Source organism: Hypomesus nipponensis, chromosome 11 (genome assembly GCF_054491055.1).
Source record: "Hypomesus nipponensis isolate SF chromosome 11, ASM5449105v1, whole genome shotgun sequence".
Lineage (NCBI taxonomy): Eukaryota > Metazoa > Chordata > Actinopteri > Osmeriformes > Osmeridae > Hypomesus > Hypomesus nipponensis.
In genome coordinates this window covers 425,251-452,482 of record NC_140371.1, presented here as the reverse complement: position 1 = coordinate 452,482, position 27,232 = coordinate 425,251, and the positions used below count along the sequence as shown (strand labels likewise).

Below are 27,232 nucleotides of genomic sequence, written 5' to 3'. Positions count from 1 at the left end.
ATGCCTGTCCAGCGGCTGCCGGGCTGCCGCGGGTTACATATCAACGAAGACAACGGGCGCTTCCTCCTCCTCGCGGTCCTCATCATCCTGTACCTGCTGTGCGGCGCGGCGGTGTTCTCCGCCATAGAGAGACCCTCTGAGCTGCGCGCTCACGGCCGCTGGAACAGGGCGCTCTACAACTTTAGCGACACGTTCAACATCAGTCTCGCGGAACTGAAGTCCTTCTTACGGGAGTACGAGGCGGCGATCGCTGCCGGGATACGGGCTGACGTTCTCCGGCCAAGATGGGATTTTACTGGAGCTTTCTACTTTGTGGGGACCGTTGTGTCAACTATAGGTGAGTTTCGGGGCTACAAGGATCAGTATGCAGTTTTTGGATATAGTTATAGTTAAGGATATAGTTAAGGATATAGCTCGGTGGTAGTGATGGGCATAGTTCAGTGGTAGTGATGGGTATAGTTCAGTGGTAGAGGGTACAACTCAGTGCTAAAGGGTATAGTTCAGTGCTAGAGGGTGTGGTAGTTATAGGTATGGCTCATGTGAGTGTTTAGATTTATTTTTGTGTGTGTATGTGTGTCAGTGTTTGTATGATTGTGACAGAGCATGTGTGTGTGTGTGTGTGTGTGTGTGAGAGAGTGACAGTATGTGTGTGTGTGACAGAGGGTGTGTGTGTGGGTGTGACAGAGGGTGTGTGTGTGGGTGTGACAGAGGGTGTGTGTGACAGAGGGGAGGAGCAGGGACGCCAGCCCTCTGGAGTGTGTAGGACAGGCCCCCTGGGTGGGTCATGCTGCAGTCTTAGTCCAAACATGGAGAATGTCAATGAGAAGCCCCCCCACACACACACCCTTTAACATTTGCTGGTGCGATAGGTCATTAAAGAGCAAGAGGCCCCTCTGGCGCCCCCCCAACACCCCTCAACACCCCCCAGCCCCCCCCCAGCCTCCCCAGCACTCCTCTCAGTGTCCTGCCTCAGGAAGGGGACCGGAGTCCCAACCTTCTTGGTAAATGGGACTGAGCCACTGAGCCACAAAGAGAGACAGAGTTTGAGTGCAAGGCCCCTCTCCTCATCCTTCCCCCTTTCCCTTCTCCCCCCTCTCCTCCTCCCCCTCTCTCTCCTTTCCCCTCTTCCCCCCCTCTCATCTTCCTCCCCTCTCTCCACTTCCTCCCCTCTCATCTTCCTCCCCTCTCTCCTATTCTTCCCCTCTCTCCCCTCTCCTCGTCCTCCCCTCTCTCCTTTCCCTTCTTCACCCCCTCTCTCCCCTGTCCTCTTCCTCCTTGTCCCCTCTCCTCGTCCTACCCCTCTCTCCCCTTTCATCTTCCTCCTCTCTCTCCTCTTCCTCCCCTCTCTCCCTGTCCCCTCTCCTCGTCCTCCCCCTGTCCCCTCTTCTCTTCCTCCCCTCTCTTCTCATCCTTCCCTCTCTCCTCATCTTTCCCCCTCTACTCTTCCTCCCTCTCCCCTCCCCTCTCTCCTCATCCTTCCCCCTCTCCTCATCCTCCTCTCTCTTATTCCTTCCTTCTCTATCCAACTCTTATCAGTCTGTGCTGGAGGAGGTCATTTGCTCACTCATCCCTCTCCCCCTCTCTTTCTCCATCTCCCTCTGTCTGGAAACCATCGTAGTAGGCTATGAGACAACATGTCTTAAATGTATTTTACATTTACATTTATGCATTTAGCAGACGCTTTTATCCAAAGCGACTTCCAAGAGAGAGCTTTACCAAAGAGCATAGGTCACTGATCATAACAACGAGGTAGTCCCAAACATTGCAAGCAGCCAAAACATGAAGCAGAAAAACTGAACAAGTGCCAAGGGAAGACCCATAAGAGCATGCAGTTATACAAGTTACAAATTAAAACAACATGAACCCCAAAAAGTGCAAGACTGTACCTGTAGAACAATCAACAGTAATATATTTCACAGCGAGTACAAGAGTTAACTTTGTTATAACTATCCTACAAGAGCAACAAGTCTCTCAATAAGAGTCATTGTGATCCTGGAGGAAACTAACATCAGGTCCGGTGGGACCACCATGCGGTTGTCTGAAGAAGACCGTAGGTGAGGGGTGGGGGTGTAAGGCTGCAGGAGAGACTTGATGTAGTCGGGTGCAGTCCCGTTCACTGCTCGGAAGGTCAGCACCAGGGTCTTGAATCTGATACGGGCGTTGATGGGTAGCCAGTGGAGAGAGATTAGGAGTGGGGTAACATGGGAGCGTCTGAGTAGATTGTAGACCAGGCGGGGAGTGCTTTCTGAATCCTCTGAAGAGGGTGGGTTGCACATGCTGGGAGACCAGCGAGCTGCGAGTTGCAGTAGTTCAACTTGGAGAGGACCAGTGCTTGGACCAGCAGCTGGGTGGAGTGCTCAGACAGGTATCTCCTGATCTTCCGGATTCTCAGGGTCAAAAAGAAACCTGCGTTAACGGCACAAATGTTTTTTTAGCGCATTAAAGTGAGATTGCGTTAACGGATTATTAACGCGTTAACGTTGACAGCCCTAATAATAATGCATCATTGATTTCATTTAGAGAGCGTTCGTGATTAGTTGGCTCATATAGAGAATATTCCCCAGAAAATGTAATCATAGCTCTATCTATCTCTAGTCCTTTGGACTAAGAATTCTTTTGTGGTTTTTGTTAGGATGATTTCTACATTAAAAAGTATACAATGATGGTTTGAGAGGGGTAGATCAGTTATGGATTTTATTATTCATGTTTAGTCCAATTGTTATTACTAGATCTGGTGTGTTTCCGTGCCGGTATATTGGGTCTTATGTGTTGAGTTAGATTGAAACTGTTGAGGATATTTAAGAGCTCAATAGCTCTTGGGTCTGCTTTTTTATTTACTTCGATATTCAAGTCTCTGTTTAAAACTACTTTGTCATACAAGAGTTCTCTGAACTATTATCACTATGTGACACCAGGTATGAATATCGGCGAGTGCTTGGGTGGCCAATATATAATAACAAAAAGTATTGATTCGGTTTTGAGCTCTATAGCAAGATATTCAATTGATGTAAATTTGTCTAGCTCAGTGATTTTGAACAGCAGTTTAGATGAGAAAATAGCTGCGACTCCTCCACCTCTTTTTGATTTCCTAGAAACTTGGTGAAAGCTGTAATCGGGCAAACACGCTTCTATCAATGTTCAAGTTCAAGTCAAGTCTTTTATTTGTCAGGTACACAGAACAACACAAGGTTAGACTGGGCACTGAAATTCTTAAGACAAGACAACGCAAGCACCTGGCATAACATATAAGTACACAGAACATAATTTACATCTATGCTGAGCTTAAATAAGTGAAACTTCCTAAATATACAGATAGTAATAAATAATCGACTATACTAACCCTAATACTAAAACTTCCTAAATTACAGATAACAATAAATAATACACTATACTAACCCTAAATGCACATAAAACCTATTTCAACCCTATAACATATTCTAACCTAAGTGGAGTACAGTACAATAGTGCAAAATTGCAGATCAGTGACTATGTCAATGACCATACAGGAGCCTGGTGGCAGTACAGTGAGGTACAGTAGTGCAATGTCACTGATAATGCAACCAGTAGCTGAAAGTGACAGTGTATAAGTGACTAGTGTGCAGTAAATCCATGTCCATATCAGTGTCCATTCAGAAGCCTGATGGCCCTTGGGTAGAAACTGTTGTCCAGTCTGCGTGTGCGCGACCGGATGCTGCGGTAACGCCTGCCAGAAGGTAACGGCAATGTTGCAGTTGCTGTGTCATTGTTGAGCCAGGTTTCTGTTAGACAGAAGCAGTTTAGAAGGGCCAGTTTCATCTGTGGGGTATTAACAGATAATACAGGGGGAGATAGATTGGTAGGAAGAATATAGATAGCTTTGAGACTTCTAACACAAGTTTCAGGTTTGTAACCATGCATTTTACCATGCCATTTGCTGTTTATGATGACCGGTATGTCTAATGAAATTGCATGGTGGCTGTCCTAGCGTAGCTTTTCATTGGGAAAGTCTATATTACTGAGTTGTTCCATCACAAGGGAATTCATCCGGGGGGTGTAGATCTGTGCAAGGCCCATGTCCTTGCAGGAGGCTGTTTGAATGTTCTGTTCTGTTCCATGGGAGGTTGTTTGGGATGTGTCAGTCAGCTTAGACACAGCAGGGATAGGGGGAGCAACTTGATTTGTGGTCAGGAGCACGTGCCGGATGTTTGCTGTTGGTAGTCGAGACCCTCTATGGTTTGGGTGGAGTCCGTCAGCTTGAAAACGGTCTGCACAATTCCAGAACACATTGAAACTGGAGAGGGTACAATTTCTGGGGAAATTGTAGGGTGTGCTTGCTTGCGTCGGTTGCAGATGGGTCTGTTTTTTAATTACATTTTTACAACTGATTGTTGTATATTTTATATAAAAAATGCATAGCCTACTTATTATTTATAAAGATTACATAGATTTAAAAGCATATTTTTTCCTGCTCATTTACAACTCAAAATACTAAGAGTGAAGAGTCGGCTAGAATGAAATAGTTGTCTTCTCATGGGAATGGTGATCAGCAGCCTCATAGTTGAATCAAAACGAATACATCAGACAGGTGTAAAAATTGACCTTATCTCTATGACTTTAACGTCTTTTTAAGTTTTTCCCTTCTTGCGATATTTTCAGGCATTTAGCCTACTCATATTCTATCCATTCATTAATAAAGAACCCCCTTTGTAGCTTATTCTGACAACGTTACTAACAACGTTACCAGCAGTAGCTATCTCAGATAGCTCATAGGACCCAGAAAAGTTTGAATAACGCGCAGAAAAGTTTGACTGCGCTGAACAGGACTTTGGTTAAAACTCTGGCTGGAATATGCCACCTAAGAAAAATACAATCCTACCTGATGAGGTGAGGAGATCAAGAAATCTTTGGACTTCTTGTCAGTGGAGATTTCAACTGTGGCAGTGCAACAGAAGAAAATCATTGATCTGATGGGGGAAATACAAACGCTAAAGAAGCAAAGCTTGGAGAAGGACCGAAAGTTCACTATTCTGGAGACTCGAGTTGCTGACCTCAAGCAATACTCCAGAATTAACGACGTGGTTATCAGCGGCCTGAGAAACCAAACACCGGAACTATGCCAGGGTGGCTGCAGACCCTGGGCACACTGCTGCAGGAGTGAGTGGAGCTCCGGAGGAGTCGCTGGAACAACAGGTGACTTGCTTTTTGGACAGTAAAGACATTTATGTTGATAGCAGGGACATTGAGGCTTGTCATACCCTGCCGAGCAATAACAAAACGGCCACTCCATTGGTAATAATCCGGTTCATGAACAGAAAGAAAAAGTCAGAACTCCTCAGACGGAAGGAAATTAAAAGGCACCGAAGTTTACATCAACGAGCACCTCACCAAGAAAAATGCCGACATCGCCAGGAAAGCACGCATACTCAGAAAACAAAACAGAATCCAGGCAACATGGGCAAGGAATTGTAAAATATTCATCAAACTACATGGGTTGACACCTGACGCAGCGAAAGTGCTTCTCATCAGGGACATGACCGAGCTGGATAAGTTTGAAGAAGGAATGAATCGAGAGCAACAGTGGCATAAGGTAACTGAATACAAACTGAAATGAACTTATCAAACACAATGATCATGACAAACTCGGACAGAAAGTCATCGGCTACATATGAACAACTGAACTTGGAAACTTTCAAATATACAGAACATAAACCACAAGATATTGAAAATGACATTGACCCGGATAATAATGTTTACATTGGTACTCACAGCCAGTGTGAATACTACACAGTTGAGCAGTTCAAAAAATACATAAAAATGGATGGCACAATATCAATTATACATTTTAACAGCAGGAGCCTTATTGCAAACCTTTCAAAAATCAAACAGTGCCTAAAACAAGTGGAAAATAAATTCACAGCAATAGCAAAAACAGAAATTTGGCTCACGGAAGAACATCATGATTTGGTTGAGATTGAGGGATACAAACTGTTTTTCATCAACAGGAAATCAATCAAAGGGATATCAATGTAAAATAGTTAATAAAATGTATTTTGTTTTAGATCATCATGGAATGCATAACAGCACAAATTAAAATGGAAACATCTAAAAACATTCTAATTAGCTGCATTTATAGGAAACCAGGATCAAATAATGACATGTTTGGGGGAAAATTACAGAAATATTCAGTAATAGCAATAACGGGGGATTTCAGATGGCTGAGCGGTGAGGGAGTCGGCTTGTAATCAGAAGGTTGCCAAATGACGTTGTGTCCTTGGGCAAGGCACTTCACCCTACTTGCCTCGGGGGGAATGTCCCTGTACTTACTGTAAGTCGCTCTGGATAAGAGGGTCTGCTAAACGACTAAATGTAAATGTAAATAACAAAAAAAATGTTTTTATATCTGTGGAGACTTTAATATTGACCTACTCAACCCACAACAACACAACACAACAAAGCTACAGAGTTCATTAATTTGATGTATCGGTTTATATCCCTCAATCACTCGACCAACCAGAATTACAACAAATAGTGCTACATTAATTGATAACATATTTACCAACGTCATTGACAATAAAGTTGAAAGTGGACTAATAATGATAACGTAGATAACGTGAATGAAGCCTATGATTCATTTTTGACTGCTGTAACATCACTTTATGAAAAAAATTGTCCTGAAGTAAAGAAAGAAGTAAAACTGAAATCTGATGAAAAACCGTGGATAACTAATGGAATATTAAATGCCTGGAAAAAGAAAAATGTATTATATAAAGAGTTTTTAAGGAAGAGGACAAAAGAAGCAGAAAATAAATACAAGACATACAAAAACAAATTGACCAGAATCATAAGAAGCAGCAAAAATAATTACTATAGTAAACTACTGGAGGACACCAGAAGCAATATAAGAAACACCTGGAAGGTACTGAATGAAATTATCAAGAATAAAAAAACTAATACAGAAGTTAAGGATATGACCTTAGCTGCAAATGAATTTAATGATTATTCTGTGGGAGTTGGTCCAGGTTTAGCTGAGGAGTTTTCAAAGACTGGCAGTATAAATGATGTGCTAAGCGGTAACACTTTACAATAAGGGTGCATGAATTATCATTCATTAATACATTAACTAATGCATGAATCATCATCAGTTAATACATAACTCAGAAAGTACTTAATGATGCACTGATCATGAACACATCATTTGGTAATAGGGAGTCACATATGATTTACTATTAATTAAATCTGGAATCATGTATAAATTCCTGTTGACATTAACACATTAACTGATAAGTGAGTAACCGTGCAAACTATGACTGTTAGTTAACTGTGAACCAAAACCCTGAGTTAACAGGGTAATTCATGTGTTAATTTCTACAATGGCGGTATCCATGGATTGAGACAGTAATTAATCATTTGTTAATAGTAATGTGCCTCAGTAACAAAAAAAGATTCAATGTGCAATGCATAATAGATTTTCATAGACATGAATAATTAGAATGAGATGGATCTATAAAATGTAGCCTGTAATGTACTTTAAAATTATTTTGACTGCTTTTGCTGTATTTTAAAAGAAATGTATACCATTTTCTGTTTCTAAGTATACTCCTTAGAAGTATGTCAAAAGTGAACTATTTTCAAAGCATACTTAAAAGTACATTAAAAGTGAACTATTTTCTAAGTATACTTCTTAAAAGTATATTAAAAGTGACCTATTTTCTGAGCATACTTCTTAAAAGTATATCAAAAGTGAACTAAAAGTGTACTATCCATATTTTAGTATACTTATAGTATACTCAACTTTTTTAAAGTCTCTAAAGACAGAAGATCACTTCAGTAATCTACGTCAACATCAAAATATCTAAAGGTGTAATAATATCCAGGTAGATACCTGTCTAACGTATCTCTCATTTGCTTTGCTCCGCCCTGCCCTGCCCTGCCCTCCCCTGCTCTCCAGCCCCAGTGTCTCTATGTTACTCCCTGCCCCCCCAGTGTCTCTATGTTACTCCCTGTCCCCCCCAGTGTCTCTATGTTACTCCCTGCCCCCCCAGTGTCTCTATGTTACTCCCTGCCCCCCCAGTGTCTCTATGTTACTCCCTGTCCCCCCCAGTGTCTCTATGTTACTCCCTGCCCCCCCAGTGTCTCTATGTTACTCCCTGTCCCCACAGTGTCTCTATGTTACTCCCTGCCCCCCCAGTGTCTCTATGTTACTCCCTGCCCCCCCAGTGTCTCTATGTTACTCCCTGCCCCCCCAGTGTCTCTATGTTACTCCCTGCCCCTCCAGTGTCTCTATGTTACTCCCTGCCCCCCAGTGTCTCTATGTTACTCCCTGCCCCCCCAGTGTCTCTATGTTACTCCCTGCCCCCCCAGTGTCTCTATGTTACTCCCTGCCCCCCCAGTGTCTCTATGTTACTCCCTGTCCCCCCAGTGTCTCTATGTTACTCCCTGCCCCCCCAGTGTCTCTATGTTACTCCCTGCCCCCCCAGTGTCTCTATGTTACTCCCTGCCCCCCCAGTGTCTCTATGTTACTCCCTGCCCCCCCAGTGTCTCTATGTTACTCCCTGCCCCCCCAGTGTCTCTATGTTACTCCCTGTCCCCCCCAGTGTCTCTATGTTACTCCCTGTCCCCACAGTGTCTCTATGTTACTCCCTGCCCCCCCAGTGTCTCTATGTTACTCCCTGCCCCCCCAGTGTCTCTATGTTACTCCCTGTCCCCCCAGTGTCTCTATGTTACTCCCTGCCCCCCCAGTGTCTCTATGTTACTCCCTGCCCCCCCAGTGTCTCTATGTTACTCCCTGCCCCCCCAGTGTCTCTATGTTACTCCCTGTCCCCCCAGTGTCTCTGTTACTCCCTGCCCCCCCAGTGTCTCTATGTTACTCCCTGCCCCCCCAGTGTCTCTATGTTACTCCCTGTCCCCCCAGTGTCTCTATGTTACTCCCTGCCCCCCCAGTGTCTCTATGTTACTCCCTGCCCCCCCAGTGTCTCTATGTTACTCCCTGCCCCCCCAGTGTCTCTATGTTACTCCCTGCCCCCCCAGTGTCTCTATGTAACTCCCTGTCCCCACAGTGTCTCTATGTTACTCCCTGCCCCCCCAGTGTCTCTATGTTACTCCCTGCCCCCCCAGTGTCTCTATGTTACTCCCTGCCCCCCCAGTGTCTCTATGTTACTCCCTGCCCCCCCAGTGTCTCTATGTTACTCCCTGTCCCCCCCAGTGTCTCTATGTTACTCCCTGCCCCCCCAGTGTCTCTATGTTACTCCCTGCCCCCCCAGTGTCTCTATGTTACTCCCTGCCCCCCCAGTGTCTCTATGTTACTCCCTGTCCCCCCAGTGTCTCTGTTACTCCCTGCCCCCCCAGTGTCTCTATGTTACTCCCTGCCCCCCCAGTGTCTCTATGTTACTCCCTGTCCCCCCAGTGTCTCTATGTTACTCCCTGCCCCCCCAGTGTCTCTATGTTACTCCCTGCCCCCCCAGTGTCTCTATGTTACTCCCTGCCCCCCCAGTGTCTCTATGTTACTCCCTGTCCCCCCAGTGTCTCTGTTACTCCCTGCCCCCCCAGTGTCTCTATGTTACTCCCTGCCCCCCCAGTGTCTCTATGTTACTCCCTGCCCCCCCAGTGTCTCTATGTTACTCCCTGCCCCCCCAGTGTCTCTATGTTACTCCCTGCCCCCCCAGTGTCTCTATGTTACTCCCTGTCCCCCCAGTGTCTATGTTACTCCCTGCCCCCCCAGTGTCTCTATGTTACTCCCTGCCCCCCCAGTGTCTCTATGTTACTCCCTGTCCCCCCCAGTGTCTCTATGTTACTCCCTGCCCCCCCAGTGTCTCTATGTTACTCCCTGCCCCCCCAGTGTCTCTATGTTACTCCCTGTCCCCACAGTGTCTCTATGTTACTCCCTGCCCCCCCAGTGTCTCTATGTTACTCCCTGTCCCCCCAGTGTCTCTATGTTACTCCCTGCCCCCCCAGTGTCTCTATGTTACTCCCTGCCCCCACAGTGTCTCTATGTTACTCCCTGCCCCCCCAGTGTCTCTATGTTACTCCCTCCAGCCCTAGTATCTCTATGTTACTCCCTCCAGCCCTAGTATCTCTATGTTACTCCCGGAAGCCCCAGTGTCTCTATATTACTCCCTGCCCCAGTGTCTACAGGGTTATTGCTTAACTGCCCCCCTGATCTCCTGGCTGCAGTGTGAGATCACAGAGGAAGGAAATGTCAGGATTCTAAATAGAGAACAGAGGCTTTCTTTAAAGATTAAAGACTCCTGCTGTGATGCTAGGCCTAGGCTAGGTGCTCCTGCTCCTCCCTGGAGCAGGAGCACCTCTCTGCTCCTGTCCTCTCCCCTCCTTCATGTTCTATCTCTCTGGTGTTGTAAAGACTTACGCTGCTAATGTGGGTGGGCTGAAGGTTTTCAGTTTTTTCCTGTCCCGTGCACATTTTATTACTATTCTGTGTGGTTTGGTTTCCTATTAGAAAGGATTTTGTATTAACGTTGTTTAAACTTGGTAGCATAGGACGGTGGATTCAAGTGAACATAGGCTGAGTGCGTATGTGGGTGAATTGACAATATGGCGTCTTTTCCCAACGAAGAGGAAGTGTGCATCGTCTCCCTGAGCACTGACTTCAGGTGTGTGCCTTGGGCCAGCTAATGCTGTAGGAGTTCATTGCCTCTACTACACAAGTTAATAAGGACATAATACTGTTTTTGAGCGACGACAAACGTTTAAATGTGTCAGTGGAGAGTGGCTTGTGGGTGAAATGTGATGTTTTTGCAGGAGACGCATAGTAATGTTGGGATTTAAGCTGACTGGGGTATGGAGTGCGAGGGGGAGTATGCTCTGAGTCGCAGGAAAAGGAAAAGGTAGAGGAGGGCAGAGCCTTGATCCTGAGTCATGAGAGAAGGAGAAGGTAAAGGAGGGGAGGGCCTTGATAGTGAAGGCAGAGATTGAAGGTTACGGTTTCTATTTGTCAACATATATGCTCTGAACAGGGGGTTCCCATCTTGTTTCAGACATCCTACTCCCTCTGCAGGATGGAACAGATATAAAGCAGACAGGGAATGATGGATAGAGAGACAGGGAGATGGTCTCTCCTCTCATCTCTCTCCTGGTCTCTCCTCTCCTCCCTTCTCTCTCCTGGTCTTTGGAGGATTTCCTCAACCTGACAGGAGACATTACCAGATCTGTTTGTTTCTGTAACAATGACGAACAGGAAATCATTAGTCACTGGGTATCCTGGTGGGGTGGGGGTGGGGGGACCAGGGCCACTGGGACAGAACCCAGGGACAGACAGACGGACTGGCCCATCTGCTGAGTAGCAGGACTGCAGAAAGGATGAAAATAGACACATTGACACTGTATACAGAGACGGTATTAGCACTTTTACATAATCACTCTCTGTCTTTCATGCTCCCCCCCTTCCTCTCTCACACACACATAGTTAATGCAGCAACACTGATCCTGTGTCTGAAACAGAATTACACAGTATGTTATGGTGATTCACATTCCAGGGATAATACCAGCTTTGATGAGACACTGTTTAACACCCTGTGCTCTGGGGGGAATGTGTGTGTGTGCTTCCATGTTGATTAGTTGTCAGGTACATGAGCTGCATTAGCTCAATCTCTCTCTCCTCCTCCCTTTTTTATCTTCCTCTTCTCCTCCCTTTCCCATCTTCCTCTCCTCGATTTATTCTCTCCTCCTCTACTCTCCTCTCTTCTTCTCTTCCTCTCCTCCTCTATTCTGCTCTGTACTGATCTATACGTCTCTTTTCTGCTCTGTACTGATCTATACGTCTCTATTCTGCTCTGTATCGCTCTATTCTACTCTATTCTGCTCTGTACTAATCTGTACCACTCTATACTGCTCTGTACTGCTCTATACTGCTCTATTCTGCTCAATACTGTTCTTTATCGCTCTATTCTACTCTATTCTGCTCTGTACTAATCTGTACCACTCTATACTCTGCACCGCCCTGCACTTCACTATACTGCTCTGTATTGCTCTTTACTGCTCTATCCTGCTCTCTATACTGCTCTGGACTGCTACATGCTGGCAACTCTAGGCAGTTTTGGGTGACCTCACTCTGAAAGACTTTTAGAATATCTTACCCCCAGCTTCAACCTTGTGGATCCTATTGGACCAAAATGCTGGCAACTCTGTAAGGACTCCTTTAATGTGTGGGAGGAGGTCACATGGACAGGAGCCAGAGTATTCTCTCTCTCTCGTTCTCTCTCTCTGTCTCTCTCTCTCTCTTTGTCTTTTTCACTGCAACACTCTTTACATCTCCTTTTCTTTCTATATGTGTGCAGTCTAGATGACTACAGTTTTGGAATCACTATGTGTTTGAAGAAGAAGAAAGGTTACTGATTGGTCTCACAGCAACAACAGGGAGGGTGGTGGTGCTGCGGGAGAGGGGAGAGGGAGAGAAGTGTACAATATTACACAGAGGAGAACAAATATTTTCCCATATTACAGTTTTTCTCGATTGCTAACACACAAAATGGTATGTGTAAACCATCCCCACAAAACCATTTAGCCAATTCCCAGCAGAAAGACCATGTACCCCAGTGTTTAAACACAATTTACCCTTTTTGACACATTACTCAGGTTCTTTCACACTTACATGCCCAAGGACACAATGTAATTTGGCACGGCCGGGGATCGAACCAACAACCTTCTGATTAATAGCCTGACTCCCTAAACACTCAGCCATCTGACCCCCTAACACTTCTTTGCAAAAGTTTAAACACACCTCTCACTTTAAGACACAATTGTCACCATTATGTAATTTTGAAAACACTGCCGTTTGATAAGTAAACTCAAACCAGTGCAATTCAAACACCCGTAACAACCAATTATCCATGTGCAAGCACTAACAAGCAAAAATACTAAACTAGCAATCGGGTTTGGAATGAATAAAAAGGTAATCTCATCTGTACTTTAAGATCATGGATGCATATGTCAGAGGAAGAGGCAGAATTGTCAGAATGAGAGGAGCTTCTACAAGCCATGGAAGAAGCTTGTGGGGACATTGCTGTGGAGTCTTGTCAGGGATGGCTCTGGCAGTCAAGGGCATTTTCCTTGCTGTTTGGCTAGAGAAAATATTGACTGTGATGTTGATGAAAAACTCTGACCTGACCCTAGTCAGAAACAGGATGCTGACCCAGAATGAACAGTACCTAATACATACACAAACCCTGTTACCCAGGTGAAAATGCTTAGTTGATGTCCTTGTTTTCGTAGCCTTTGTTCCCCAAATTATAATTTACAGTAATGAATTTGTGTTGTTGACTAACAGTACTACTATTTGTATACTGTGACCACTACAGTAACAAGAGCTCAAAATGCAATTGCCGTATAATGTAAAATAGATAATAAACATTCTAGGGGGTATTCCAGGTAGCGGGTTTAGTGAAAACTTTGAGTTGTTTAACCCTGAAAAGAGGCTTACTCCATGGATTCCGTTCCAGAGAGAGAGGTAATAAAACCTTTTGGTATGTTTCCATGGTAACTTACTCCGTGAAACTAACCTGCTCGCTAGCAAGTTTTCCACGCCAAACTCTGCGTTTCTACCTCTCCCCTCCCACTTTCTGATTCTGCTAGCGTTGGCAGACATGGGTATCTTTTCCTGGTTCAGCCGAGCGATTTTGAACATCTCAAAGCCGAGCGATCTCGATCTCGCTTAGTTATACGCCGGTGAGACGATATAAGATTGCAATTTGATGTGCTTTAATTCCCTGTTGAATACCTAAGTTAACCGTTTCCCGTCACAATCTCTAATTTATTTTAGTAACATTCTAAGCCCTTGGGCTTTCATCGCTAATGTTACACTCAGTCAGAACTGACCAAATGCTTTTTCACTCTGAAATAAAGACAAATAAATTAATTCTTCATTGCCTACAAATAGAAATCGATTTTTTTTGGCTATTGTTCCTACAATTTACATGATTCACCATGTACCGTCCTGTAACGGGTGTTTCAGCAAATCTATTTCAAGATTGTAGGTGGTCAATCAGGGCCGGTGCGAGTACCTTGGCTGCCCCCCCCCCCCCCCTGCCCCGAAGCGCTAATCGGAGAGAAGCCCCCCCACCCAGCCTCAGTGCCCTCTGCTGGTGGTGCGGGACGGTTAATTAATGGACACACTTTGGTGTTTGGCGCCCCCCTCTTCATGGTACCCCATGGCACCCGAGGCAGCTGCCTAGTTTGACTATAGCAAACGCCGGCCCTGGGGTCAATAATGGCCAAACAACCAAAACTACCCCTATGGTTTGAAGGAGGATGGGAAACTGAACAGTGTATTAACATTAACCAAATAATGCCAATACCAATCGAATTAAGTACAGTTAACCTACAGTTATTTGACTATGGGTTAAATCTGAGCAAGAATGGCGAAATTATGGTTAAATAATATTATTTAATCTTATTGCAAATGAGTAAAATCAATGAAGGTTAACTCTTACCTACTCTACCATGATTATTGTAAACCAGAGATAGAAAGCAAGAGGTGAGGAAGAAGGAGTATGACAAGCCAGAGCTGAGGAGAAGGTTTTAGGAGATCAATGCTTCACAATTCCTTTTATACCCAAGAACAACTACAATCACACCACAATCTTGACCCTTACTTATCAACATGACTAGCAATGCTACAGTAAGTTACACAATGATGTGTGAGAGCCATCAAGTTAAGACTCATCCAGTAACTCCATATTTACCATATGAGAGGTGGGGGCATGTTTATAGCCTTACAAGATCAGCCTTTCTTCAAGTAAACCATCTCTTGGTCAAAATAGCAATTAACAATAATATTTATATAGGTTATTGTTCCTACTATTAACATCACTTGTGACCATGCATCCTCCTGTAACTGGTGTTTCAGTAAATCTTTTTCAAGATTAGCCTTTATTCTTCTACCCTAAATAGGCCTACACTATCTCTTGTTTTTTCATGAGATGCAGTTTATACAACTCATTTTGGCCTACTTGTAACTGGGAATACATGAGATTACATTACACAGTTCCACATGTAAAATTCACCTGCCATTAAATGAACATCTCACTGTATACAGCATCCATGCCCTGTTGTCAGTCCAGGCTACAATCACAAGCGTAGAAGCAAAATATGCATTACCTGTTTGTAGTATGTTTCTATATGTAATGTAACATTGAACATGCTATTTCTAAAGTCCAGCACTTTTTCTCCTGTAATATTAACGGACAGTGGGGTTAAATGTTCAATGTATGGACTGGCTATTGTATTCAACTAGAAAGAATACAATTTCTGGAAAAATTGTAGGGTGTGCTTGCTTGTTTCGGTTGCAGGTGGGTCTGTCCCCTTAAGTTTTTCCCTTATAGTGATATTTTCAAGCATTTAGCCTACTCATATTGCATAATGAAAAGAAAACCCTTTGAAACAAGCAAACCCCCTTTGAAACAAGCTACTCATTGTCACTGGCAATATTTCAGATGGAATCGCGATTCAAACAGTACCGTCTGCTAACTGAAAATATGCCCCCCAAAACGTAAATAAGTTTGACATTAATTTAGGGGGAAATGGCTAATTTAAAAGAAGTTGGAGGCAAGGTGGCTGCTGTTGCTATAGCCTGATTGTTTGAAAGTGCCTGAAATGAGGACAGTACCACACACTGCCAGTGGGCGACCGAGTCCGACTCTGAGGCTAACGTCAAAACAAGATGCGGTCTCGCTCAAATTCCAAGTTTAACACAAATCACAAATATATGCTGACCCTCTGGCTGTCTTTGCAATCGCCATATCTTTAGCTAAAGAATTTAAGTGAGACCGAGACTGATTTTGAGTCATCATAGAGCCATTCCCACAGAGGTCACCATTTCTGACGGCCGTCAGAATGTGTGACCCACAAAAAAAAAAAAAAAAAAAAAAAGATTTTTTAAGAATGTGTGTTCCCACCTAATCTGCTTCCCAAAGGTATTAAAACTTCGAAACATGGTTTGGGGTAGTTATTTCATCTATTCACACTAATCTGGAGCCATTGTTTCTGATTTAGAGTCATTATAGAGCCATTACCACTGAAGTCACCATTTCTGACGGCCGTTAGAATGTGTGACCCCCCCCAAAAAAACAAAAAAAAAAAACATTTAAGAATGTGTGTTCCCACCTAAACTGCTTCTCAAAGGCATTACAACTTCGAAACATGGTTTGGGGTAGTTATTTAATCAATTCACACTAATCTGGAGCCATTTTGTCTGATTTAGAGTCATCATAGGGCCATTACCACAGAGGTCACCATTTCTGACGGCTATCTTACGTAACATTTTTTAATACGTCAATGATACATATCTGTATAAAATGTCAAGTTAATTAGACTTTTGGTTCAACAGAAGAGGAATTTTGAGTTTTCACTGTACAAGAAAATCCATCATGGCGGACCTTATGGGTCCTTGAGGCTTTTTTGTTCCCCGTGAGAAATGAGGCATGAACATCAAGTTTCAGAAGAATTGGAGCAAGGGGGTGGAAATGCCATACTTTTGAAAATCGGACATTAGGGCGTGACCTGTGGCGCCCCATACAGTCGAATGTGTCCCATATTTGGTGTGGGGGTACCCACTTGGATGTAGTATCAATGCGCGAAATTAGAACATTTATGACTAGGGACTTTTTGAGATATTGGGGCGTAAGGAGAAGAAAAAAAAAATAAGATTAAGAATACCAACAATAAGTATAGCTGCAAGCAGCGATGCGGATTCCTCTGCAAAATGGCAAAATATTGTAAACACATACACTGCAGAAGATCGAGACATGGACAACAAGAGAGCAAAACCACTTCATGTTTGGCCAAAAACAATTCCAGACTCTTAGTCAATGCAAATAGAACTGAAATCATGTGGGCAACTGGGCTACAACAGCGTCCATATTCAGCTCCTTGCAAGAATAGCCTGTAACGATTTAGCAGCCGACTCTCTGGTCCGATTAAACTACACAACATACACAATCAGGGTGACCAACAAGATTATATTAACTAACGAACAATAATATTACAAACATCTAACTGAACGAACACTACAACTGAAATCCCTCGCAAGGCTGTTGTAACCAAACTATTTTCCACAAGTCTTTGTGTTTTTGGACATGCCGCACTGCATGCTGGGTACCCAAGGGTGCTGACGCTGATTATCTAGCTGTGCTCCGACTGCGTGATATGAGTAATAGTTTTTTGTCAGCTTTGGGACAAAGGTTAAGAAAAGGTTGACATTTCAAGGTTAAATTGCATGAAATTGCACATGGTATTTCAGAATAATGTCTGCCTGTTTAACTAAACAAGTAATCAGAATTATGACAGGCCAAAAGACTGTGCCTGGATTCAAACCTGTGACCTTACGCTTTGTAGGACAACGCTTCAACCCATTGAGTTACCCACAAGGCTGTGAAATTCTGGTCAGTTTCTGTAAGAAAAAAAAAATATCAAGGTGAAATTGCGCATGGTACTTCAGAATGATGTCATCCTGTCTAACTAAAAATATATTCAAATTTAAGACAGACTCGGTGTGGCTGGATTCAAACCTACGACCTTGTACATTGCAAGTCACCGTTCCAGCTAGTTGAGCTATTCTCAGTGTTGAGTATTGGCATGTTCAGTTACTGTACAAAAAAAGTAAGCTGTTTCTCATGTGGGAAGCATTTTTTGATTCAGCCAAGGTTGAAACAGCTCTAATTCAATCATATTAACATATTAAGGTGAAATTATTTATGGTACTTCAGAGAGATGTCATCTTGAACCCTATTAGGTTTGAAAAACCATTAGTCAAAATGATATTTGATTTATTGACACAAAGAAAATCTTTCAGCCATTTTGTATTTGATTCAATAGCCAATTGAGCCATTCCCAGGCATGGAATACACAAAGTTCAGTAACTGAATAATAATAAATAATAAATAAAAAAAAGCTGTTTCTCCAATGGCGGGCAGATTTTGTCCAAGTTCAAACAGCTGTAATTCAGTCATATTTTGACATATCAAGGTGAAATTGTTTATGGTACTCCAGAGGCATGTCACCTTAAAGTCTATTAGGTTTGAAAAACCATCCTTCAAAAATACATTTGATTTAATGACACAAACACATTGAGGCAATGTGGACATTTACATAAATACACCCCTTTCAGCCATTTTGTTTTTGATTCAATTGCCTTAAGTAACATTTTTCAATACGTCAATGATACATATCTTTACAAAATGTCTACAGCCGTGTTGCTTTTTGCACGAACGCGTCAAGGATTTCCTTGCATTCCAGGATGTTTGCATCTGCGCCCTGCATTCGCTTGATTGTTTCATTGTATAGGCTTAATATGTCAGCCAGGTATGACGTTCTAGTAAGAAATTCATAGGTCATTTGGTCATACAGTTTCTGGTTGTTCAGTTTCAGGAATTCCTTAATTTTTTCTTTCAGTTCAATAAAACGAACCAACACTTGGCCCCTTGATAGCCAGCGCACTTCGGTATGAAGGAGGAGTGTCTGATGCGCCTCATCTTCACACAGTTCTGCAAAGATTCGTTTGTTCAGGGGACGGGCTTTAATAAAGTTGACTATTTTAACAACGGTATTGAGTGTTTCATTCAGCTCATCAGAGAGGTCTTTGCTGGCCAGGGCTTGACGGTGTATCATACAGTGAAACACAAGACAGTGAGGAGCCTTTTCCTTTACTCGTGCATTAAAGCCCTTATTTTTCCCCATCATTGAAGCAGCTCCATCTGTGCAGCACGCAACTAAATTATTATAGGGAATGTTTTGCTTGGTAAAGTACGTATCGATCGCATTGAAAATATCTTCTCCCCGTGTCGTTGTTGACAAATTAGTAGACAGAAGAATGTCCTGCTTTATTTCTGCGTCTTCAATGTACTGTACATATGCAATGAGTACTGCTTCATCTGCCACAGTAGAGGTTTCATCAAGTTGGATAGAAAATGAGTACGTCTTTAACTTTTCAACTAATGTCTTTTCAACATCATCTGCCATTCTGTTGATTCTCTCTTTTACGGTATTATTTGAAAAAGGTACAGTTTTAAGTTTGGGAGCCACCTGTGCGCCGCACATTATTTCTACCATCTTTACACAAGCGGGTTTAATCAGAGTTTCCCCGATGGTGTGTTGCTTTTTGGTTTTGGCAATTAGGAGAGCGCACTCAAAAGACGCAACAGTTGCCTGTGTTTTCATTTCCAGCTTTAGTAAAAACATCTCTGATGTTCTGAGGCCTGTTTGATGTAACCAGTTCTTTTTTTCTAAGGAAAAATTCCCTGGGTTTACCGATTGTCTGTGGGTGTTTGGTGCTCTGGTGCCTCTTCAGTTTGCAGGGCTTCATGCTTTCATTTGCTAGCTTCTCACCACACAAGACACACTCGATTTTCACTTTATCCATGGCTTCAATAAAACCAAATTCAAGATAACTCTCCAAATAAATCCTAGTTTTTTTTTGTGGCGCATAGGCCTACATCTTTCTTTTCTCCCTGACGCTTTGCCATAATCGTTTGTTTTACTATAGTCGCTATGTTGTCTTGAGGGTTGCATTAGAACCAAAGCGTATAGCACTTCTAGTTGTTTCAGTGCTTCTATACTCTTTGCTAGAACTAGCCGTTTGAATTTGCCGCGTCTTTTTTAGCCGCTTCTCTGATTTCCACTCTCGATACACAGCACTAACAAAAAAATCTTGATGTTAATAAAAACGTTTCTTTTCATATAGCTTACACACTTATTATACTTGCAATATTTTTTTTTTATTTGTGATTTTTAACAGTTTTATTTGTGTATTATTTCTTCCTCTTTACACTCTCGAACTAGAGAGAGCTTGACGACCCCCTCAGAAATCTTTAGCGACCCCTAGTGGGGGTCGCGACCCCCAGGTTGGGAATCGCTGACCTAGAATACCCCCCTGTAAGGACAATTGCAATATTTATGATTTACATTATGTCAAACTCATTAGGTGGAACATATCTAAAATTCAGGGACACCTTATAAAAAGGTTTTCATGAACCATTGGCTATAAGTGTTTTCAATAAGTGTAAAAGGTATTCAGAATGTTGATTTAATTTGAGGGCTTTGTGTGTATTTTGAAGGCAAAGTCAGGTTCATACGACAGAAAATATGGTTCAGGCAGGAGGACTCAGTATAGTATTTACTTGATACCTTATTGCACACGATACAATACGATTGCTGCTTGCATTGGGTCCCTGCCGCACCCAATGGAGACACTGTCTCGACCTACGAGCAGAGAGCAGCGACGCATTCCCCAACACAAAACCACATGCCAGACGAGACAATGTATGAGACTGCTGTGTGTACGTGGTGCCCTTGTCATGTTAGAATGTGAATGAGATGAGCGTCATATTGCCATACTTACCCTCAGCATTGTATTTCAGCGCAGCCGGTGCCCCTGATGTATCTATAATGAATGAATTGAATCGTTTGAAGTGTTTACCAACTGAAGCACTGCCTCGACATACCAACTGAGGCACGGCCTCGACATACCAACTGAGGCACGGCCTCGACGTACCAACTGAGGCACTGCCTCGACATACCAACTGAGGCACGGCCTCGACATACCATCTGAATCACGGCCTCGACATACCAACTGAGGCACTGCCTCGACATACCATCCAGGGGTGAAAGTAGTTTTTATTTCTTGGTGGTAATAATGAAAATTTCACTTAGCCTAAATATTTATCATTTGTTTATTTACTGTATTATAGTCTACTTATCAAGCATTCACTAGGACTTCTTATCACTCTAGTATCACTCTTCAACCCACCTGTATCTGTTTTTGATGAGGGTCAGGCAGTCAGGTACAGCACATGCGAGTGCCCAATCGGCAGAGACAAGTGCCATCATATGGCAGCTTTGTTGATTTGGGCAGAAAAAAATGTGTCCCGCAGCCCGCTCCCGCTAAAATGACAGTTGAATGTCAATTGTTTTTTTAAACTCCGATATATTTAAACAACACGGGACACAGCACAGTGGCATGTTAAAACTAAGTCTCTGTCTAACGGACTAACAAACATATTTTTGCTAGCCTACCTGCTGCAAAATTACACCAAGACAAGTAGGGCTATTTGGGGTGTGCCTGCCTTCGGCGAGCACAAACCATTGTAATCTAGCATATATATTTATTATTTATTATTATTGTTTATTTTCGCGCCCCTAAGGCTCAGTCAATATTTGAACTACATAGACAACGTCGATGTCAAAAGGTTCGTCTTGGTCGCGATTACGTTGGTTCTATTGGGATTTATGTACCGTTGCACGGTTTAGGTTTTAATTAAGTTTTTGTGGCAAAAGTGAAGCTAACGGTGGCTAACTTGATAGCCACAGTCACTGACGCTACTGATGTCACTAACGTCACGAAATATCGCGTAACTACCTCTAGCAGAACATTAGTTTAGCACCTCGTTAACTTCTGGGAGATAGCTAGGCTAACTGCTTTACTGCAAGGGAGCTGCAGAAACGCCACAAGCAAATAGGACAGGGTGATAACTATTTAATAATTTTTCTTTGTGATATGAAAAACAATATAAGCTGATGTAAGGAAGTAGATATATCTACTTTCGGAAACAGTAGTCTACTATTTCACTGAAGCATTAGCATCATGACATTAGCCTCTGTTGTCCGTTAAAATAAACATTCCTCACAATTACATTTTCGTTGTAGGATTTATTATGACATTAGATTACGAGTAAACGATTTGTTGGAGAAATTATCATTACCTGTGGTTTCAAACCAGTGTAGCTCACTGCAACGCTGTACTGTAGCCTAGTCTAGTACAGTAGCTAAAAAAAAAACATCTCCACAGCTGTTTACAGTACAGTAGCCTACGTAGGAAGTCAAACGGAACATGTTCGGCACTACCATTACTTAAATCAAAAGTCTTTCAATAGGTGAAACTATCTGACTAGTGACTACTAAACTGAACTTAATTGCCACAGCCTAGTCGAAGGCAGAGCTGAAGTCCACAAACAGAATCCTGGTGTAGGATCCAGGGGAGTCCAGGTGTTTCTGTGTGTGAGTGAGGTGTGTTTCTGTGTGTGAGTGAGGTGTGTTTCTGTGCTCCTCAGAACCGTATGTGTCTAGGTAGGTGATGGTATAGTCCATCCTGGTGGTCAGTAGTGACGAGGCTTCTGTTTGCACAGCATATTAACTCTTTCAGATGTCACTTTCAGGAGAGGCTCCTGATTACTCTAACTCTTTATTCTCCTCCTCCCCTCTTTGCTCCCCTCCTCTCCCCCTTCCCTCTCTACTTCCCCCTACTCTCCTCTTCCCTCTCCTCCTCCCCCTCTCCTCCCCTCTCCCCTCCCCTCTTTCCCCCTCCAGGGTATGGTATGACCACCCCAGTGACAGCAGCAGGGAAGGTCTTCCTCATCTTCTATGGTCTCCTTGGCTGCGCCGCCACCATCCTTTTCTTCAACCTCTTCCTGGAGCGCATCATCACCCTCCTCGCCGTGGCGATGAAGGCTGTGCGTGAGCGTCGTATCCGCACCAGCGGCCTGGTGCCTCCAGGGATCCAGCATGACTTCTCATCCTACAGCCTGCCAGGCTGGAAGCCCTCGGTCTACCACGTCATGCTCATCCTGGCCCTCTCCGCCATCCTGATATCCTGCTGTGGCTCAGCCATGTATGCAGCGGTGGAGGGCTGGGCCTTCCTGGACTCGCTGTACTTCTGCTTTGTCACCTTCAGCACCATCGGTTTTGGGGACTTGGTGAGCAGCCAGCGAAACGTCTACGAGCAGCAGACGCTCTACCGCCTCGCCAACTTCCTGTTCATTCTGACGGGCGTGTGCTGCCTGTACTCGCTCTTCAACGTCATCTCCATCGTCATCAAGCAGGTGCTCAACTGGCTGCTGGAGAGGGCGGGCCTCCTGTGCTGCCAGCGCTGCCACAAGCCCAACGCCTTCCTGGGCAGACGCAACGCCATCCGGCCTGGCTCAAGGAGCCGCAGGGGGCGCTTTGGACGGCCGGAGTGTCCAGACGCCCCGCCAAGCGACAGCGACACAGAGGGGAGGCGTCTGTCTGGGGAGATGATCTCCATGAAGGATCTGACAGCCTCCAACAAGGTGAGCCTGGCCATCATGCAGAAGCAGCTGTCGGACTCCGCCAACGGCTTCCCGGCCTGTGGAGGATCCAGACACAACGGCTTCTCCGGCGGCGTGGGAGCTCTGGGGATCATGAACAACAGGCTGGCGGAGACCAGCAACTCCAGATAGATACCAGACACCAGGAGAAAAATCTGGCTTCTGACAGGACTTTCAGCTTGAGGAACACCTCACTGTTTCAATTGTTCAGATGTCTTTATTCTTAGGCTTGGGGGAGAAACCAAAGGACAAGTGGGCATGGAGAGAGACCAGGAGGCGTGGAGAGAGACCAGGGGGCCTGGAGAGACTGGGGGGCCTGGAGAGACCAGGGGCCTGGAGAGACCAGGGACCAGGAGAGACCGGGGGGCCTGGAAAGACCAGCGTGCCTGGAGAGACCAGGGGCCTGGAGAGACCAGGGGCCCGGAGAGACCGGGGGGCCTGGAGAGACCAGGGACCAGGAGAGACCGGGGGGCCTGGAGAGACCAGGGGCCCGGAGAGACCAGCGGGCCTGGAGAGACCAGGGGCCTGGAGAGACCAGGGGTGGGGAGTTTGGCATATGTTACAAGGCACCATATATGCCCTGGAAAGAAGGAAAAGCTCTTAAAGGCTTTATGTCTGGGAGAGTTTTTGTTTGTGAGAGACCAGCTCTCCTGCGAGTGGAGACCAGAGACAACCCTCTGCTTGTAGACCTGGAGAGACCTAGAGAGGGGAGGGCAGTAGGACCCTGGGGGAGACCTATAGAGGGGTGGGTAGGGCAGTAGGACCCTGGGGGGACCTTGAGAGGGGTGGGGAAGGGATGAGGAGGGCAGTAGGACCCTGGGGAGTCCTTGAGAGGGGTTGTGAAGGGTTGGGGAGGGCAGTAGGACCCAGCAGGGTTGGGATGGACTATCGCAGACTCATTGCGGGGTTAAGAACTTTTTTCCTGTTCAGTGTTGATGTGCATGATGTGCATGATGTGTTAGAGTCCCTCAGTAACGTCTTTACTGCCTGACATGATGATGATGATAATGGCTGTGTTTCCCAGATTTGTTAAGAAGCTCTTAATGCTAAGAGCTTCTTAGGAGCGTTCTAAGAGCGTTCTAGAGCGCCCTTAGAACGTTCCTAAGAAGCTCTTAGCGTTAAGAGCTTCTTAACTAATCTGGGAAACGCAGCCAATATTGGTCATAGTGATGATGATGATGGTGATGATGAGGAAGATGATGGTGATAATGATATGGTGATAATGATGGTGGTGATGGTGATGATGATAATGATGATGATGGTGATAATGATGATAACGATGATGGTGATGATGATAACGATGATGGTGATGATGGGGATAATGGTGGTCATGGTGATGATGGTGATAATGATCATGGTGAAGATGATGATGATAGTGATGATAATGATGATGAGGATGATGGTAATAATGATGATGGTGATAATACTGCTGTGTAAAGGCAAAAGACCATAACTTCAATTTGGTCAAAATTCGTTTTTATTATTTTTGGAGCATTTAAGGTCTGCTTTATCATGCGAACAAATATCTTGATTTCATGTTGTTTTTTGGAGAAAATAGGGGGTTGTCTTGACTGTAACTTTCAAAAGCCCAAGAGAAGCCGAGGCAGAATCCATTAGTTATAGATCTTTGCCTTTGTTTTGCTGCACTCTAGAACGTTCAAATTGAGTTACGGATTCACTTTGGCTAGCAATGACAAAAGATTTCACAGCAACTAGCAATGAATCTGACGACTTTCTGCTACTTTGGCATTCACCGTTTTCATTGTTGAGCAGCAGCAAAATAACTAATTAGATGCATTAACTTACTTGCTGGTGTTCAACACTTAAAAGCCCTAACATGAGTCGTTCATGAGTATCCTACCATGGCATTCATCCAATTCAATCAAAAATACGAGTCTTGTGACAGTCACCCACCTGTTTGTTATATAAGCTTATAATATACTAATTTTATATAGTGATCAGCAAACAATTGTGCAATGAAATGAAAGTTAATGCCTTTTGCCTTGGCATGACCCCTTATTATTTTGCAGGCAATGCAAAGGCAGAGTACAGTAACTACAAAATAGGGGTAAAAAGTCAAGTTTAAGATCAATATTTTTATGTTGATAAATATCATTACTAAACATCACATTTTCAGATTTCGAGTGGCCTACCTATAATACTTTTGGCTGGACAACTAAAAACATTAAGTCATTTTTCTCAGTTCTACAATCTGGTCAGTTAAGGTCTTTTGCTTTTGTAGGGCAGAATAGTGATAATGATGATTGTGATGATGGTGATAATGATGATGATGATGGTGATAGTGATGATGGTAATGATGATGATGTTGAAATAATGATGATGGTTTTTATGATGAGGATGATGTTGAGGAGGATGATGATGATGATGATGGTGATGATTATGTTGATAATAGTGATGAAGAAGATGTTGATGGTGATGATCATGGTGCTGATTATCATGATGATAATGGTGAATGATGAAGAACTAGCTGCACATGCAGCTATATTATCTCCACTGGCATGGTTAGCTTCTTCTATATTCTCTTCTATACTCTGTCTTCTTCTATACTCTCTTCAGATCTTATTGTTTAGGGGCCGTATCCACAAAACATTTTATCTTACCACTAAGAGTTCTCCTAAATAGCTAAGTTTCCTTCTAAAACATTCACCAAGCTGCTGAGACCAACTTTTACTAAGAAATGGGGAGGAATCTTCAGCTAAGAGTAAGGGCGGGATTTACCTTGTTGGCAGGATGTCAACAAGCTTACTAACTATGCCCACAGCGACCCAGATGGGTCTCTGTCATGTCACCACAGAATGATTGTAGAACAAGGTATCAACTGATGGATGGCTGAGATATGCCTGGTTCATCTGCGCTGCATAGCTACATTTTCTCTGTGGCCAAGGAGCATAAAGTTGTCAACCTTGATCTCCGGTGTTACTGGGTCATTTCTATAAGTGACTGCATCCCTAATAACTCTACTGTAATCACAATACCGTCGTAATTAAGGCCATACCTTTTTAAAAGTTAAGTATCGCCAGATGTTTCTCAATGTTTATGTTCCAAGGCGGATTGTCAGCAACATACATTTTAGGATTGTTTGACTAAGATTTGGTCTTAGTTTGTGACTTGGTCTTAGACTTTGGTCTTAGATTTAGGAGCTGGTTTTAGTGCTAAAACCCTATATGTAATATTCAGACACACCCATTACTTTTAAGAGCAATCTGCATTACTTTCACCTAAATCAGCAAGTTAGGAGCTAATTTTATGTTTTTTATAAGATGTTTTGTGAAAACCGCCCCTGATCTCTTCCTCCGTAGGAGAGATATCAGAGGACATTCTCAACTGGTGAGACCGGAGGGGGGGCAAGTGGTACAAGGAGTGAGACTGTAGGGGGGAGGGGGGGCAAATTGAGACCAGCACTTGAAGACTTAACACAAGTGGTCTTTCCTGATCAGGATCTTCTGGCCAAGTCAGCCAGTCTGATCTCATTAACCCATCCAGGGATTAGGGTATGTAGCAATAGAGGAATGAAGGAATGGCGTGGCAGGGTTGGTTCTCATATTTAGATGGTTCCCACCAGATACCCCCTCATCATGGTTCCCATGAATACCAGGAATACCCTGAGTCTGTGGCTCCTGCTGTAGATGTAGAGATGTAGAGATCTGAATATGTAGAGATGGATTCATGCAGAACACAAGGCTTCTGCTATAGATGTAGAGATGTAGAGATGCACCTCCCATTTTCAGGCTCAATGATCCTCTCTTTCTGAGGTTCCACCTTGTTTGCAAACACTCCCTTTTCCTGCTCCTCCTCCAACACACCCTCCTCCTCCACCTTCTTTCATCCTCCTCATCCTCCTCCACCTTCTCCTTATCCTCATCCTCCAACACAACCTCCACATCATTCTCCAACACAACCTCCACCTCCTCCAACACACCCTCCACCTCTTCCTCCAACACACTAGGAGAAACTCTAAGTTTGAGAGGGGAGGGGAGGAGAGAACAGGAGAGGAAGCAGATCTTATTCTGTCAGTCTTATTAGCTCAGAACATATTGAAGGACTGAAGACTAGTCAGAAAGCTGTCTCAGTAGGAATGAACCATCTGCCTCCACTGATCACAGAACTGAGGCCAGTCTTGTTACACCAGGAGACAATGAGTAAGAACAAAACACAGATGGAACAAG

The 27,232-nt window shown here is 43.9% G+C and overlaps 1 protein-coding gene and 1 pseudogene across 1 annotated transcript; both read left to right on the top strand.

The window, feature by feature from the left end:
- On the top strand, positions 1–23,177 carry kcnk12 (potassium channel, subfamily K, member 12). Its single transcript, XM_084710212.1, has 2 exons — positions 1–337; positions 22,288–23,177. The coding sequence occupies exons 1-2, from the start codon at positions 1–3 to the stop codon at positions 23,175–23,177; spliced, it is 1,227 nt and encodes a 408-aa protein (XP_084566338.1).
- Positions 3,923–5,590, top strand: LOC146267622 (uncharacterized; annotated as a pseudogene).
- Positions 23,178–27,232: the final 4,055 nt, after the last annotated feature.